This window comes from Mauremys reevesii, linkage group 1, assembly GCF_016161935.1.
Source record: "Mauremys reevesii isolate NIE-2019 linkage group 1, ASM1616193v1, whole genome shotgun sequence".
Classification (NCBI taxonomy): domain Eukaryota; kingdom Metazoa; phylum Chordata; order Testudines; family Geoemydidae; genus Mauremys; species Mauremys reevesii.
Window position 1 is genome coordinate 204,983,868 of NC_052623.1, and position 16,856 is coordinate 205,000,723.

Consider the following 16,856-nt stretch of genomic DNA (forward strand, 5'->3'; position numbering starts at 1 on the left):
TCGCATTCTGACCAATGAAAGTCACACTTTCTAAAGTTACCACAGCTTCAAGTCTGCAGCATGCTACCTGGATGACTGCCACATTTTAACTTGTTATAGTGGCTTCCATGCTGTCGAAATACGGGGGTGGGAGACACAACAATTATTCTCTTTATTGCTTTGGACTTGTGTGCACCAGCCCCAGAACCTGGAGCTGATGAGTGCTTATTCAATAGAGGGTTCCTTGTCTGTTGAGCCCCTAAGGGATTTCTTGGCAGCTGGGCCTCCATAGTTCCTATTGATTTTATTGGGAGTTGTGGCTACTCAGTGCCTCTGAAAATCTGGCCATATGTGCTGTGTGTGTGATGAAAATATATCCCCCCCAAAGTATTTTTTTTCAGTGTAGTAGAAATCCTGATTAACCAAAGGTTGGTTAGTGTTAACAGTTGGTTAACGGAAGCTTGGTTATGGGTTATATCCTGTCGGAGAAAAACTCAGTTCTCGCTTTTTCTTTGGGTGCAGCAAAATCAAATACTTTATTATTTCTCCAGTAATTACAATGGAGGGAGAGAGTGTCCTAGGACACAGGGTCGCCCCAGTCCCGGACAGGTCTCTCAACTGGTAAACAATTACAGCAAGCATTTATACCTTTGTTACAAACAATAACTAGCAATAATACAGATGATAATGAGCAACAACTGCATTTTGTTTATACATAAGCCATCCTGCTATCTTATTTTTCTCACTCCTAGAAGACACCAGTCTGCATATTTGGTTTATCAGTTACAAGGTCGTAATAACTTTTTACACAGTTCTTTCCCTCTGCCTCACACTATCCTTGCTTCTAGAAGTCTCACGTCATTAGGGTTACAGCTGGGCTAACTCTTGCTAACTGACTGACATGCACTAAGATCCCCTTCAAATCCTTATTAATTCTTTCCCTGCTTCCACAATCCCCTGGGAATAGGGAAGGGGGTTGAAAATAGCAGACCTGTCTGCAAAGCTGACTAAGGTACTGTCTTGTTGTTTGTGGAAAGTAAAGCCAGGCCTTCACACAGGAACAGGTCCAACACTATTTTATGGGAAGAACTCCAGGTAGGGTGACCAGATGTCCCGATTTTATAGGGACAGTCCCGATTTTTGGGTCTTTTTCTTATATAGGCTCTTATTACCCCCCACCCCCATCCTGATTTTTCACATTTGCTGTCTGGTCACCCTAACTCCAGTAGCCAGCTCCAGATTCTGCAACAGTTCACTCAGTACTCACTGATCCTGCTGGCAGTGTTACAGCTGCATGGTAGACACACCATGCCAGCTGCCTGGCTGGCATCTCTTCCCTGAGCTCTGGGATTGCAGACCCAGTGAAGCTTTCTTGAAGCCCACTGGCTGTTTTTCCTATTTCTGCAACGATAGCTGAAGATTTTGGCTGTTCCTCAATGTCCTTCATATAAATGGGAATGTACTGTTATGGTCTGGTGAAGATTCTGTTCCACATCCATTTAAAAGTTTCCAGTAAGGGAGCCTGAGTACTTTTTTTTGTACAGGGGGTGGGGTGGGGGGCACAAAAAGATTGAGGAAGAAAGCTGTAGTGCTATTATTATAGGCCTGTTTCTTAAACACTCCTGTTGACAGGGCCGATGCAACCATTTAGGCGACCTAGGCAGTCGCCTAGGGTGCTAGGATTTAGGGGGCGCCTCAGAGCGGAGATGGGGAGCTGCTGCAGGGGGGGCGCCACAGGGCGGGGGCGTGGGGGAGGGCGCAAAGTGGAAGTTTCGCCTAGGGCGCGAAACATCCTTGCACCGGCCCTGCCTGTTGACTATTCTAGTGGTTTCATTTGTAAGACAATGACACCCAAACTCTCACATACTCATTCCCCTAACTCCACATCATATCCTAGTTCCTGGCTTCCCAAATCTGGTGACCCAATACTATGTAGGAGGTTACAGGTTTAAGAGTGATTGCTTACTTGCTTTAATTTTGGGCTGTGCTCATAGTTGCTGGAACCAGGGGTGCTGGGGGTGCTACTGCACCCCCAGATTTGAAGTGGTTCCTCTCATTTACAGGGTTTACAGTTTGGTTCAATGGCTCTCAACACCCCCCACTATAAAAATTGTTCCAGCACCCCTGGCTGTGTCCAGATACTATGCTGATAGCTAGACAGATGGATGATGGCTCCAAAAGGTCCCCTGCAAGTGTTTTAAAAGAGCTGAAAAAGGCAACATTTTCTTTCATGATTTAAGCTTCTAAACATAATTGTGAAATCTTCATTTTGCAGCTTTGTTGTCAATGCAGGGTCCATCCGGATATTTACTTTTATCTCAGTGTTTCTCTGGGGAAACCCAAGAGCTCTGAGGAGGAATTACAGCACTGGATTGTCTGGAGTCCTAGAACTAGAGAGGGCTGCAACTCTATAACACTGCTGCCTATTGCTGTACAAGGGGGCCCTTCGGTTTCCAAGCACTGGTGCAGCACGGAAGAGTTGTCCCTTTTGACAAATAATCATTTGGAACTGGAAGGAGTGGAAGTCCACACTGACGTTTTAAAACTGGAGGCCTGTATTTCTGCAATGGGGGCTCTGAATGATGCTGTATGAGGAGCAAAAGGAAATATTGTCAGGGATCCTAGAAATGCATTTGCCACAGAAAAATGCGGAATTTACCTTTTACAGAGAAGCTTTAATTTTTACATTTTGTGAAAAAATAAAAACATATACAATAGAACCTCTATTTATCCAAGCCTCCAATATCCAGCTCTCCATATTACCTGAACTACCAGCCGCCTGGGGCTGATAGCAGCAAGGGCTCGGGTGGTCAGCCCCCACATGGTGGAGGCTTGAGCAGTCAGCTGGAGCCCAGCTGCTGTCAGACCTTGACAGCTGGTGGTTCAGTTAATATGTATAATGAAGGCTTGGAAAAATGCGGTTTTATTGTATATCAATAAAACATTGTGTTCAACTGATACCTATATATATTGTGGTGAGGGAAACTAAAGTTCAGCATTTCATTTTAATCACAAAAAAACATGGATTTCTGGTTTTTCATCAGAGATTTTTTTTTTCCCCCCACAGAAAACTAGGAATCCTGATGATCGTATAAAGGAGTTAAACGCCAAATTTGAGGAAGTGGTACTGAGACATAAAAACCTTGTGTGTGCCCTGAAGGAGTAGTCCACGCTGAATCATTATTGCAGTGTTGTTGTTTATGCTTACCTCATCCTGTATTCATATTTTGTTTGTGCATCTCCCAATAAATTTGTTACTCTTGAGAAAAAAGATGTACCGGCAATTTCTAAACCTGAGAATAAGGAATTGATCAGCTGTTGCTAAATCTCATGATTTTATTGTGAGTCTTGTGATATTTGGTGTTTTTTTCTTAAAGCACCAGTGCCTGGAGTCATAGGATTATGAGAGATTTCAGCTTTCACTTAAAAACATTTTTTTTTCAGCCTGCTTGTTTGTGAAGAAAAGCTTGAAAACGTGAATGCTAGAGACTCAAAAGAATCCAGATGTTATTATTTTTAAACCAATCTCATGATTTTTGAATGTTTGATATTAGCAATACTGGCATTGGCTTGTCTGCTCCAGCAGTTGGGTGGGGACGCCAGTCACAGAGATCATTATCACCTTGAGTAATGTGACACTGGGTGACTGCCAGAGCACTGTAGTTTATGGCCCATAATGCTTCCCACAGCAAAGGCCTCAAATGGCCTCCCTGAAAAGCAGCAAGAGAAGCAGATTTCTCTGGCTGGGGCACATGTAGGCTTCACTGTCACAGGACAGGCAGCGCTGCCGGGTTGGGGAAGGAAAAGGATGAAGAAACACAAGTTTGGGGGAGGAGGGCTCTGCTGGAAGAGGGGTTCCCAGGCTACGGGAGTGGGATCTGCTGGGGATCCCAGGGGGAGGGAACAGAAAGGGTCAGGTTGTGTCGGGGGAAGAGGTTCCTCGGACAGGGGAAAGAGGCTGTATTGGATGGCTGCACCCCTCCTGGGCTGTGCCTTGGGGGTTGGGTGGGGAGCGGGGCTGTATTGGGAGGGTGAAGTCTGAGGGGGTTGTGCCCTGTGGGGGTGGGGTTAATTAAAGCGAGGCAAGTGCAAAGTACATGTGTAACCCTTTTGCCACCACTTGCTTACACAAATAATCAAGGAAACAAAATGGCTGCCGAGCGTGGCTGGGCGGGGGAGGGTGGAACCCGGAGTGGCTGCTAACGGCTGCTAGAGGGAGCCACGCAGGTGCACCAGGTGTTTGTGGGGAGTTGGCAGGAGCAGCCCTGCCCATTGCAGAGAGACAGCGCCTGCGCACGGGCTGTAAGCGGGAGACTTGTGTTCTGGCAGGAGAGGCCTTTGGGCCCAAGATTGAAGCTGGAGGGGATGGAACCTGCTGAGACTCCTCTGAGTCCCCAACAGGTAACAGGGCTATTGCCTTCCATAGGCCAGGATGGGGGTTGTGGACCCTGGGGCAGAGAAGTCATGGAGGAGAAGACCCACAGCACTTGCCATGCATCTCCCTATCAAATCCCAGTCCCCCATACCCATTGTATCCCATACTGCCCAGAACCACACACCGGCCTCACCCTATGACCCATCGTATCCCACACCTCCCTCGCCCACGGCATCTCAGTTCTTGACCCCTGGCCACTGCAACTGGATGGGCCTCTCTGACCTGAAACACGTAGGCCCCCTGCATGGTCTGCTGTGTTTCAAGCCCCCCTGATTCACCAGGCCCAGTCCCCTGAATGACCACATGTCTAATACATTGCTCTTCACCGCCCACAATTTGAGGCATCTCTGCCCCCTGCAGCTTCTCATTGACCCATTGGTCACTGAGGTGGAATTTTTCCTCTTTACCACACTGCTCAATTTGTGTTTATAATGTAGGGATTTAAAGGCATGTATTTTCAAATGTGCCCACTAATATTGTGTCCCTCTATTTGTGGGCGTCCAACTTGAACCTCTCCTGGCCTGATTTTCAGAGATGCTGAGCACTCACGGTTCCAATAGAAATCAGTTGGAATTGTCTCCAGAGGGGTCCCCAAAACTGACCGCCTGAAATTATGGAAATTTTGGTCTTTATTGATAAGGATACTGACTAGACACACCTATATTAAGAATATGCCTTACCTGAGTTAATACTAACACATTCAGCTGGAACTGAAAGTACTAAAAATCTAACCTACTTTTCATTATGCTGTTAGTGTTCTTTGTTTATTTTACTGACCTCAGAAAGTGTAAAGAAGCTGGTTTTCTTTTTTTACTATGTATTTACATATTTTATTACTTAACAATGAGTGAAGCGAACAATTAACTACAGTTTGTACAGCACCTAGCACAGTGGGGTCTCGGCCCCATGACGGGGGGTCCTAAGTGCTACTGCAATACACATAATAAATAAAGATAATAATCAAGAGAAACAGCCACCTGATTCTAAAGGACGTCTTCATGCATAAAGGAGAGAGAAGTGAGAGTGTTTCATAGTTTCATACTTTCATAGTTAAAGTACATACATGTCAAATGTGTCTACTTAGGAGAAAAAATCTCTATTTTTACCGGAGATACAACAAGTATAATAGATGTGAATGGCTTTTTAAAGACATTTAAACAAGTCCATGCTGCTAAGGAATTTGCAACTTACAAGCATAATTCTGCACCCATTGAAGTCAGTAGCAAAATAATAATAATAATTAAAAACACCTAGCTCTTATATTGCATTTTTCATCAGTACATCTCAAAGTAGGTGAGTATTATTATCCCTGTTTTACAGATGGGGAAACTGAGGCACAGAGCGGCAAAGTGACTTGCTCAAGAAGATCCAGTGGCCAAGCTAGGAATAGAAACCAGGTGTCCTGAGTCCCAGTCCAATACTCTTTCCACTTGCCCATATTGCCTCCCAAAAGTTGACGTGATCACAACCTGAGGTGGCATAATGCCAAAACTCCCATTGCTTTCAGTGGGAGCAGGGTTCAGCCCTAAATTAGACCATGGTAAGAGATGACAGACAAAGGCTGAGGGACATGAGAAGGATGGGGGTTATAAAACAGTAAAACGGTATGAGATACGCTTTGTTATGTACAAATTTTGGTTGCTTTACTGTTTCATTTATTTATTTTGGATATGCTATTAATATACTTACAGCCTGAAGGGGTAAAATCCACCAGTCAGGCAGGAGTGTTGAAGAAGAAATTACTCCTGGCCCAGCATTATTCAACCAATGAGCTCATGGCTTCAGGAGGTATTTAAAGAAGAATGTGATTGCATGGGGCCAGCTTTTCAAGTGAGCTCAGTAGCCATAGTCATTTTTTTCAAAAGAGCTCAGCAGGTTGGGTGCAAGGCGCATCCTGAGCTCTTTTGAAAATCTAACTGCAAGCATCACTCTGTGAGCTGCTGGGTGCTGAGCATGTCTGAACATTTGGCTCCACTTGTGAGTGCGTAACTCTGGTGAAAATCTCACCCAAAATGCCTAACATCAAGAGGAATATTCCAGGAATAAAGGGCAGTGTGAGAAAGGACACAGAGTTAGCCATGAGAGAAAGAGACCAGGGGAAGAAGATGCATTAATCTGGCAGAGTGTAGGGTGCAACCAAAATCTGTCATAGATGTAACCAAAAGCTGGAGAGCATGGATGGTATACAGGGCCGCCCAGAGGATTCAGGGGGCCTGGGGAAAAGCAATTTTGGGGGCCCCTTCCATTAAAAAAAGTTGCAATACTAGAGAATACTATATTCTCGTAGGGGCCCCTGTGGGGCCCGGGACCTGGGGCAAATTGCCCCACTTGCTCCCCCCTCTGGGCAGCCCTGATGGTATATCAAAACACTTACGAAATAAAGTAATTCATGATGATTGCTCCCTCAGAGAACACATCTTCAGCAAGCTCTTGTGCGTGCTTGAATCTAAAAACCATTGTTTTTTATTTACTCTCATCCCCGTCATAGGTGATGACTCTGTGGGTGCTCCAGGGCTGGAAACATGTTGGGGCTAGACTACTTTGAAACATTGTTCAGTTATATATCAAGTTTACTTTCTTCTCCTTGAAGGCAGGTTTTCACTCTTTCCCCTATAGGTGGCTCTGTGGAATAGCATTTAAAATTCATTTTACATTTAAACTAGGGTAATCCATTTGTGTAATAGACCTGCAGGATCGGTCGACGCTACGCACGGCTCATGCGGCTCCTCATGGCCTCAGACACTATCCAATGGTCCACGGACATCTACACCGAACACATCACCAGCCACCGACAGTACCAGGAGGCGTGAGCCAGAGCGACATCGTGCATCGACTACGAGAAAGGGACCGAGAGACTTTTTCCATTGGACCATATGAACCAGAACCATAAACTCACTGAACATTAAATCTCACCAAATGAGGGTCAATCCATCCTCATCATCGTATCCACTCATTATACTCCACACCCAAACATAGCTATTTTAAGAACAACATACCCTCATATCTCAATGTCTGTACTTTGACCTATTAACCTTTTACCCCCAATCAGGGATTTTGCAGATTATGTATTCCTTACGCCATCTGATCTTAAACCGAACTTTGCACTCCTTGATAATCTGTGTATTATTCCCTGATAACCGGAAACTCCTACGCTTAAACTCTGTACCGTTCACTTTTTTTTTTTTTTTGGTAAACATCATCCTAATAAATTTTTTAAATCAGATTCATGGACTACACGACATAAAATGCCTACTATCACTCCATATTTATACAGACCTTTCATTCAGAAGAAGGTGCTTTTTAAATGGCTAGGGATCAGTTCATCACATACCACTAAAACAACACTAATAATAAAATAAAATAAATAATAACACCACCTAGCTCTTAATCACTACAGAAGTTGGATTTCTGAATTATTTTTATTGATTTTACTTTATTCAGGTTTAAATCTAGTTACAGAGTTAACAGTAAAAGAAAACAGAAATGAAGGTGTGCTGGTAGAACTACAGCCCAGAACACATTCTTCCTGTGAAACTATTTGTGGGGCTGGAGAGTGGGAAAACCCAGTGAGGGTCCCCTCATGGAGTTTTTCTTGAGTCATTCTTTTGGGCACAAGGACCGTGGTAATAGGGTCCCCTCCAGATTCCCAGGAGAGTAGGGCCTTCTGTGCTGGAAGCTTTGTGACCCTGCACCAGCTCTGGGATACCCCTTCGTCTCCCTTCTGAAACCTTTGGAGACAGGCTGTCATTGTCCAAGGGACACACCTTTTAAGGGGTGTTTCCCCACTGCAGAGAGGGTAACAGAAGAGTTAAGGCATCCCCAGGCTGTATTAGTGCTCTTCTTGCTTCTCTTTGGGACTGGTGGGACATGCATCCCTCATGGTTCCCCCTCACAATACTTTCTTCCAGCTGCAGATCCCTCTCTCTGCAGAGTGGGCTTTGTGGAGTTAGGGGGCATGAGATGGGAAGAGTGCCAGGGAGGCAACCAACATCTTCCCTTTGTCGAGGAAGTGGGGACCGTGCAAAGGAGCTCTCCACCAAACCACTCACTCATAGGATACAGGAGTCTGTAGGCAAAATGTGATTTATTTTTCAGGCTGTGAACAAAAATTTAGATGTCCCTGCATGCAATATTAAACATGCTAAGGAAGGTGCTAGCTGTAAGGGGAGCTCTATACCAGGCCCTGACCCTCAGGTGGCTAGCTTCATATCTCTTTTCATTAGCCAGCTTGTTCTCCATAGCACTTGGCGCTGGTGGAGGCTTTCCAGCGCTGCAATTACCAGCGCTGCAACTGGCTGCAGCTGGCTGAAAAAACCCACCCATCCGGGGGGGAAGAGAGTGCAGCTGGTGACACCAGCGCTGCTCTCAGCAATGGACACTCACCAGCGCTTTACCTGTCCTCCAGGTATCCCAGAATAAGAATTCCTGTTCAGCCACTCTGCACATCAGTTTGCACTCTACTGCTCTTGCCTCAGGTGACCCGCCCTTTAAATGCAAATTTAAAAATCTCCTTCCTGTTTGCTGCAGCCAGGTGTGGAGTGCAATCAGTTAATCAGTTACAGGTTACAGGTAACCATGCAGCATGGCACACAGGAATTGCAGGACCTCATCAGTGTTTGGGGTGAGGCGTCTGTTATATCTTTGAGCAGATATCAAGGGACATGCTGGATAGGGGGGGCATCAGGCGGGCTACAATGCAGGTGAAAGTTAAAGAGCTGAGCTGTGCCTATTACAACAAAGCCGAGGAATCGCAGATCCGGATCCGCCCCACGACCTGCAGATGGACAACATAGGGGTGACCCCACTGCAATCCCAGGGTAACGATGGACACTTCTGAGCAGGCTGGGGACAGGAGGAGGAGGAGGAGTGAAGCTCCTGGGATGGGGAAGAAACCGCAGATTCCTGGAGGCATGCAGCCAGGAGCTCTTCTCAAGCCAGGAGGAAGTACCCAATCGCAGCAGCAGCCAGCAGTTGCAGAAGGACAGGCATTTTCTGGGTGGAAATGTTTCTGGAGAGGAAGGGGGTTATGGATGCATGCATGGCTAATCTGCTTCAGTTATCTCAGCAAAGCATCCAGGCGTGGGCAATATGCCCTGCGGGGTTTATAAGCAGAGCCAGAGGCGTGGGCAATATGCCTGCAAGAGGTTTATAGGCAGAGCCACTGTGTCCCTTGTCGGCCAGGGGACCATTTCTGAACAGGCACACGCGCATAGGGTCCCGGCGGAATCCACATTGCTCAAACATCTTCCAGGATTAAGTCCTGTGAAAAATGTTGGGAGACTCTTTAGTGAAGAGATAGGAGATAAGATCACCCCTGCATCTGCATCTTCACTCAACCTCCTCACTCACCATTTCGTGCTTTCTGTGTGTTTTCCTTTTGGGATAAAGAATGCAAGTGAGAACTTGCAAGTGAGAACTCCTCAGTGTAACAATTCATGTCTGGAGATAGTGGATACAATGCTGCCCGTGTTAAATGTTGTCATTTCTGTGTGTACAGTGACCTTGACTGGACTGCCCAGATGTTCAACATCACAGAGGCTTCAAAATTTGAAAAAAAAAAAAAAAAGAAAAGAGGACATGCTGAAAAAAAAACTCAGCACTCTGCTACAGAGAGAAAAGAATTGAAAGAGTGGGAGAGAGAAAAAGCAGGAGGACAGAGAGAAAATGCAGGGCAAGAGAAAAAAAACGGAGCGGCTGCTAAGCATCCTGGCTCGTGCCCATGCAAGCAGAGCACTACCGTGCTACCCCCCACCCGCCCGTCCTTTGTGCCTTGTGCCCCAATGTCAGCTCAACCACCTTTCCCCAGCATCCAGGCTCTTACCACCACCAGCTGCCTCCAACACAACCAGCCCTGATACCTACCACCACCCTTACCCTCTGCATTCAACCCCCATCACCATGCAGTATATGCACCCTGAAGTGCAGGATTCATTAAACAGCAATCCAGACATGCATATGCAAACTTTGTGACTGTACAGTTCACCAACCCACACCCTTGCCCTCTTGTGTTAATGAAATGTTGTGTGTCTGTCTGTCTGTCAAGGAAGTTTTTCTTTTCAATAAAACAATTCTTGGCTTTGAAAACAGTCTTTATTATAGCAGATAGTGAAAGACACCTTAGCCCAGTAAAGAAAGAGGCACTGCAAATCATATTATTATTATGGATAATAGAATAACAGTGTAAGCAGTGCAATTCACTCCCATGCAAGGCAGCAAACATTACTGTTGGCTTTCAGCCTCAAATTCTTCCCTCAGGCCTATCCCTCCTTGAAGAAGCCCTGTGGCTCCTCTATAGCCCTGCTCTCTGGCTGTGCATATTCAGCCTCCAGGACTTGAACCTCGGTGGTCCATGCCTCACTGAATGTTTCACCCTTCCCTTCACAAATATTATGGAGGAAGTCTAGCTTCCCATACAAACATCTCACAGTCATTCTGCACCTCAGCCTGTAAGTTGAACCGGTCCTTGCTCTGTCAAGCTTCCCTGTATAGGGTTTCATGAGCCAAGGCAAGGATCACAGTGGGCATTTCGACATCCCCTACTGTGATCTTCCTGTCTGGGAAAAAGTCCTGCCTGCATCTTCCTGAACAGGCCACTGTTCCGAAGATGCGTGCATCATGCACCCTTCCAGGCCAGCCTGTCGTACTCTGATGCCAGGTGGAAACCCATTTGTGCAAAGCCATCCACAATGTCCAAACTGGTTCCCGACCGACCGGTAGCTGTCTGGATTTGCCATCTTCCAGATTGCAATAGCCACCCTTTTCCACCGTCAGGGCAGCTCTCAATCTTGTGTCCTGTTCTGCAGCCACTGCTCGTCATCCCAGACTTCCATGACGATGTGATCCCACCACTCAGTGCTTATTGATATCATCGCGGACTCCTCACTGTCACTTTGGAGCTGAAGGAATAGCTCGACTGCCAAACGTGTTGTGCTGGTGACACTCATCAGCAGAGTCCTCAGCAGATCGGGCTCCATTTGCCACAGAAATCGCGATTCACAGAGAGTAACAGAAAGACACTCACAATGGCGGAATGAATGCTGGGATGTGCATGCACCACGGGCGCTGGCAAACAGCCACACTGCAGCGCTGCTGTGTGTGGCCCCACTCCAGCGCTGGCCCTTACACAGCTGCATGAGCAGCGCTGTAACTCCCAGCGCTGCAACTTGTAAGTGTAGCCAAGCCCTTAGATATCAGCTAACTCTCTTAGTGTCAGGTTTACTCCTTTTATATATAGAAGCCTTTCTCCACATAGTCTTCTTATTGCCGCTGGCCCTTTAAATTGCAGATAAGGCAGCCGCTGCAGCCCTATGGTGCTCATTTTAGAGGCAATCAGCTTGCAGGTTGCATCTCTTTCTCCTCTCTATGGTAAGCATTTGATTCTTCTTTCTTAATGTTTGCTTTCTACCTTTGCTAGGGGCCTGCTCCTTTTGGGGGGTGCTTTTTAAGCCACTTGGCTTTTGAACCAGAGCTTTAATAGTCTCCTCAAACTCTGTGTATGTGAGACCAACGGCTCAACCAGTTTGTTTGCTTCATCCTGAGTCCTGTAATGCCAGCTGCTGGGCTATTGTTCCCTTGCAAGCTAGCTACCCAATAACAGCTGTTAAAGCAACAAGCTGCCTAGATAGGGACTACTACAGGGGTGGCCAAACTGTGGCTTACAAGCCACATGTGGCTTTTTTACTGGTAAAGTGTGGCTTGCAAACCCCCCATGTGCCCCCCCCCCCATTCTCTGCCTACCAGACTGGTGGGGTAGCTCAGGACAGGACCTCTGCCTTGCAGTGGGGTGGTGGGGTAAGAGCTTCTGTCCAGCAGGGAGGGGGGGTCTAGGGGCTTCAGCCCTGTGGGGAGCACGTGCCAAGGCTTGGGGTTTCAGCAGGAGTGGGGCTGAAGCCCTGTGCCCCGGCTCTCAAACTTCTGAAGATTGTTGTGTGTGGCTTGGAGGGCCAGTAAGTTTGGCCACCCCTGGCCTACTGTGACTAAGAGGAGTGGTGTTGCTCGTAACCCCTCATCTCTACTATATGTGAGGGTTGATTGGTATGGGGCTGTCCGTCTTCACTCAGGGCTCTGCAGGGAAGGGCTCCTTTGCTTGCTCCCTCATCATTCCTGTATTTGTGAATGGGGACTGGGGATGGGGAGGGGTAGTAAGTCAGCTTGCTTTCTGCACTTCATCTCACATATACGGCCAGTGTCTTCAGGGGAATGGGCTGCCTGCTTGTCCCACTCTTTGGTAGCAACATTCAAAACTTGATTTTGCCTTGTAGGCTGGGGACTCGCTCCCACAGCACTGTTCTGTTGGGGTCCCTGGATCCTGGTGGTTATGATGTCTTTGCTTAAGCCTGTAGCTGCTGTTTTCCTGAGGGTCGATTTTGTAAAAATTTAGGACAGGAAATGATGCATGAATTCAAAATGAATATTCCACATCCCTTTTGCAGGTATCTACTTTGAAAACACATATTCTATATTTTTAATGATAGCTGTGCTGGTGAAAGGTATCCGAGGGAATGAAGCCTTGGAAGCTGTAATAAGCTATCTACAGAGCATACAGCACGGGCAATGGTGATGCCTGCTTCCCCACACTAACCTGATGCTTGGCCTCTGTTCTGCAGGGACTGCTTTAGGAGATGGCTGTCCTGGCTTTGCTGAGTCTGCCATTTTTATGGTTTTCCTCCTGCCTACTAGAAACTGGCTGGCAACCTGCCTTCTCCTTTCTTATAGCCAACGAGCATCCATCAGATGGTAACCACTTTTGGTCACTAATGATCTGGGCTGGGTTCTAAACCACAGCCTAGTGTTGATCTGTCCTATGGCCTTTCTAAGCTTCAGACTTTCCAAAATGAGATTATTTTAGCTAGCAGTGTTGCAAGCTGTACTTTGAAAGACCCCACGGTAATGAATACACACAAGAGAACTGAGTTAAGATTGCTGTGACAACCTCTTAATTATAACTGTACAAATGGTCAGGAAATTCAGGCTCCTCGTGTTGCACTAACAAGTTTTTGGGGGTGATATGTAGACTATAGCCATGGTGAATCCCAGCTGTTTAGAATTAAGGTTGCACACCCGTGGGACATTTTGAGAAAACACACTTGTCTTCTCACCAACTCGTGCTTCTCATTATATCTCATCAGGGAGGTGAGAGCATCTCATCTTTCTCTCTCCTGAGGTGGAAAAGGTTGGCATCTATTGCTCTGTGACAGGTGTTCCTATTACTGGAGGGCACACAGTAGCTGCCCTGGTGGCTGAGTGTTCCCTCTATTCTGTCTCATTGCAAAGGGAGAGCTCCTGTGATTGTCACTTGGCCCTGTCTGCTTGAGCTCAGGAGCACTGAACATGAACAAAGCAGGCAGAGTAAGGAGTGCTCCTGTGATTGGTGCCATGCTCATCCTTAGGCAACCCCAGCAGAGAGTAGTATGGTGCTGATCAGTGGGCTTACCCCACCTGCGCCCCCCCGAGTGAGCTGATGAGCAGATCAAGGTGCCTTACTCATGGTGGCTCCATTTGTTAAAAATGGTATAGTGCAGGGGTGACCAAACCGCGGCTCGTGAGCCACATGTGGCTCTTTTTCAGTTAAAGTTCAGCTCACGAACCTTCCCTCCCATTCTCCACCTACCAGACTTGCGTGGTGGGAAAACTGTGGGAGGGTAGTGGAACTAGGGGCTCCTGTCAGAAACAACTGGTGCCTGCTGGGGAGGGGGCACAATTTAAAGATTCGCCCCCTCCCAACAGCTTGAGTCACGCCCCCTTGGGCATGCCCCCCTCTTAGCCTCAGTGGCCCCTCCCTGCAGCTCCCAGGTATTAGTTCTGTGTGGAGAGGCAGCAGCAAACAGCTGGGAGCTGCAGGGAGGGGCCGCTGCTTTAGCTCTGCCAGGAGAGGCAGCAACAAAAGCAGTTGTTGCTCCCTGCAGCTCCCAGCTGTTTGCTGCTGCCTCTCCCCATGGCCGCAGCTCCCAGCTTGCTGGCTCCAGCAGCTGCTGCACAGGGAGGGGGCCCAGCAGCTCCATGGGACTGAGTGGGGCCAACAAACCCTGGCTAATATCTGGGAGGGTATGTGACCCCATGTGGCCCCCACATGTCGCCTCTGGCTTCTCCCAGTGGGGTGGAGGTTTTCTGGGCTTCAGCTCCATGGAGCAAGCCTGCCGGGGCTCTGGGCTTGAGCAGGAGCAAGGCTGAAACCCTGAGCCCTAGCAGGCATGCCCCAGCCCTCGAATATCTGAATACTGTCATATGCAGTTTGGAGGGTCAGTAAGTTTGGCCACCCCGTGATAGTTGTCTTGTCTTTTTTACAGGCATTATTGGATATTACAGGCAGCGTGGTTAAGTGGTTAGGGGCCTGGACTGGGACTCAAGAGACTTGGGTTTTATTCCTGGCTTTGTAAAAGCAGCAAAGAATCCTGTGGCACCTTATAGACTAACCGACGTTTTGGGGTATTCACCCACGAAAGCTCATGCTCCAAAACGTCGGTTAGTCTATAAGGTGCCACAGGATTCTTTGCTGCTTTTACAGATCCAGACTAACACGGCTACCCCTCTGATACTTGATTCCTGGCTTTGCCACTGGTCTTCTGGGCAGGGGCGGCTCTAGGAATTGCGCCGCCCCAAGCAGGGCGGCACGCCGTGGTGGGCACTCTGGCGGTCGCTGGTCCTGCGGCTCCGATGGACCTCCCGCAGGCACGCCTGCGGATGCTCCACTGAAGCCGCGGGACCAGCGGACCCTCTGCAGGCATGCCTGCGGGAGGTCCACCGGAGCCGCCTGCCGCCCTCCCGCAGCACGCCGCCCCAAGCGCGCGCTTGGCGTGCTGGGGTCTGGAGCCGGCCCTGCTTCTGGGCAAGTCACTTTGCCTTTTTGTCTCAGTTTTCCCATCTGTAAATAGTGCTAATGCTATGGATCACCTTTGTAAAATGCTATGAGATCTACTGATGAAAAGCTCTATGTATCAGTAAAGTATTAATAATAATACAGTTTGACATTTCTGAACTGCTGTGTTTATATACATGTGTATGGGCAGTGAGTAATTAAAATTGGAATCAGTAAAACCAGATCTTCTCTCTCTTTCTCTCTCTCTTTTTTAAAAGGATTCCTTTGTAGTTTATTTTTAATAATTTGCTTTGAGATTGTCAGTTTAATGGTGGTTAAAACAACATTTATGACTGCCTTTTGATTGTTTGCAAAACACTGATGTCCGGGTTGAGGGACATTTGGAAATAAAACTTTAATGTTTATAATATAATTGACATTGAAAAATGTCATTCATTAGTTAAGAATCACAAGTGGGAAACGTTTCCCCATCATTTATCCTGTTAAATGTAGCCCTTTAAGGTTTTATTTATAAAGCCTGCAAACTGGTTAACCACTTTTTATTCCAAACCTTTCCCCTCTATTATCAAACTACATGCTTTGCTTGCTTGCTTGATTCACAGGAAATCCATGAAGTGGATCATGGTCTTATCCGCCAGTTGCTTGCAGATTCAGAGGAGACTCTTGGTGCATGTACTGAGAAAATGCAGGCCCCCGCTCCATATAACTGGAGTGCTGACTGGAGCTTTTGGGTAACTTGATTGTTTTTTCTTTTAATTCATTGTTATAAATTCTAAGGCCCGAAGGGACCATTGTGATCATCTAGTCTGACCTCCTGTATAACGCAGGCCTTAAAACTTCCCCAAAGTAATTCCTAGAGCAGATCTTTTAGAAAAATATCCAGTCTTGATTTAAAAATGGTCAGTGATGGAGAATCCACCAAGACCATTGGTAAATTGTTCCAATGGTGAATTACCCTCACTGTTAAAAATTTATGCCTCATTTATATATAAACTATAAGTGCTTTTTATGCAAATTTATTCATAGCCTTTAATTAATAAAGCCTCCCAGACCATTCTGGGAGGTAGGTAACTTATCGTTATCACTTTACTGCAGGGTAAATGGAGACACAAGGAGGTGAGGTTATTTACCCTATGCTGTGTATCAAGTCAGTGGCAGATCTGGATATAGAACCCAGGAGTCCTGACTCCTAGTTCCTTGACTGGGTCATTAGACCATATCTCTTCCCTGTTTTCTGCTTGTAGAAGTTTATTGCTGCTACTTTTTCCTCTGTAAAGGCAGAATTTCAATTGCTATGAGAATGTAGCATGATCTATTAATACTTTTATATTTCACCACAAAATGAATGTTATGCGCTGCCTTTTTGGAAAATGTGTCCAGGCTTGGTATGCTCCTGCATAAGAGAAAGAGCTACTGCAGACTCAGGCTGTGTGTAGGCATCTATTTTGCCATGTCTGTATAGATGACTTAACATTGAAAGGAGTGAAGGGCCATTGGTTCTAGAGTTTAAGGTCAGAAGGGATCACTGGACCATCTAGTCTGACCTCTTGTATATCACAGGCCACCAACACCACCCAGCCCATGCACACAAAACCCAGCAACTGAAATAAGACTAATGTTTTACAG

General features: G+C 46.8%; 1 protein-coding gene across 7 annotated transcripts in view; it reads left to right on the forward strand.

The window, feature by feature from the left end:
• Nucleotides 1-4,329: 4,329 nt before the first annotated feature.
• GRAMD1C (GRAM domain containing 1C) overlaps nt 4,330-16,856 on the forward strand; it is a 91,447-nt gene continuing 78,920 nt past the window's right edge. For 4 of the 7 annotated variants that reach the window (XM_039527782.1, XM_039527771.1, XM_039527751.1 and 1 more), the window contains exons 1-2: nt 4,330-4,380; nt 15,833-15,961. In XM_039527782.1, coding sequence (XP_039383716.1) covers nt 4,345-4,380; nt 15,833-15,961 — 165 coding nt within the window. In that variant the 5' untranslated portion in view covers nt 4,330-4,344. Of the gene's footprint in view, nt 4,381-11,665; nt 11,780-13,018; nt 13,151-15,832; nt 15,962-16,856 lie in introns of those variants that run through there. The other 3 variants (XM_039527755.1, XM_039527763.1, XM_039527792.1) reach the window with 3 other exon arrangements.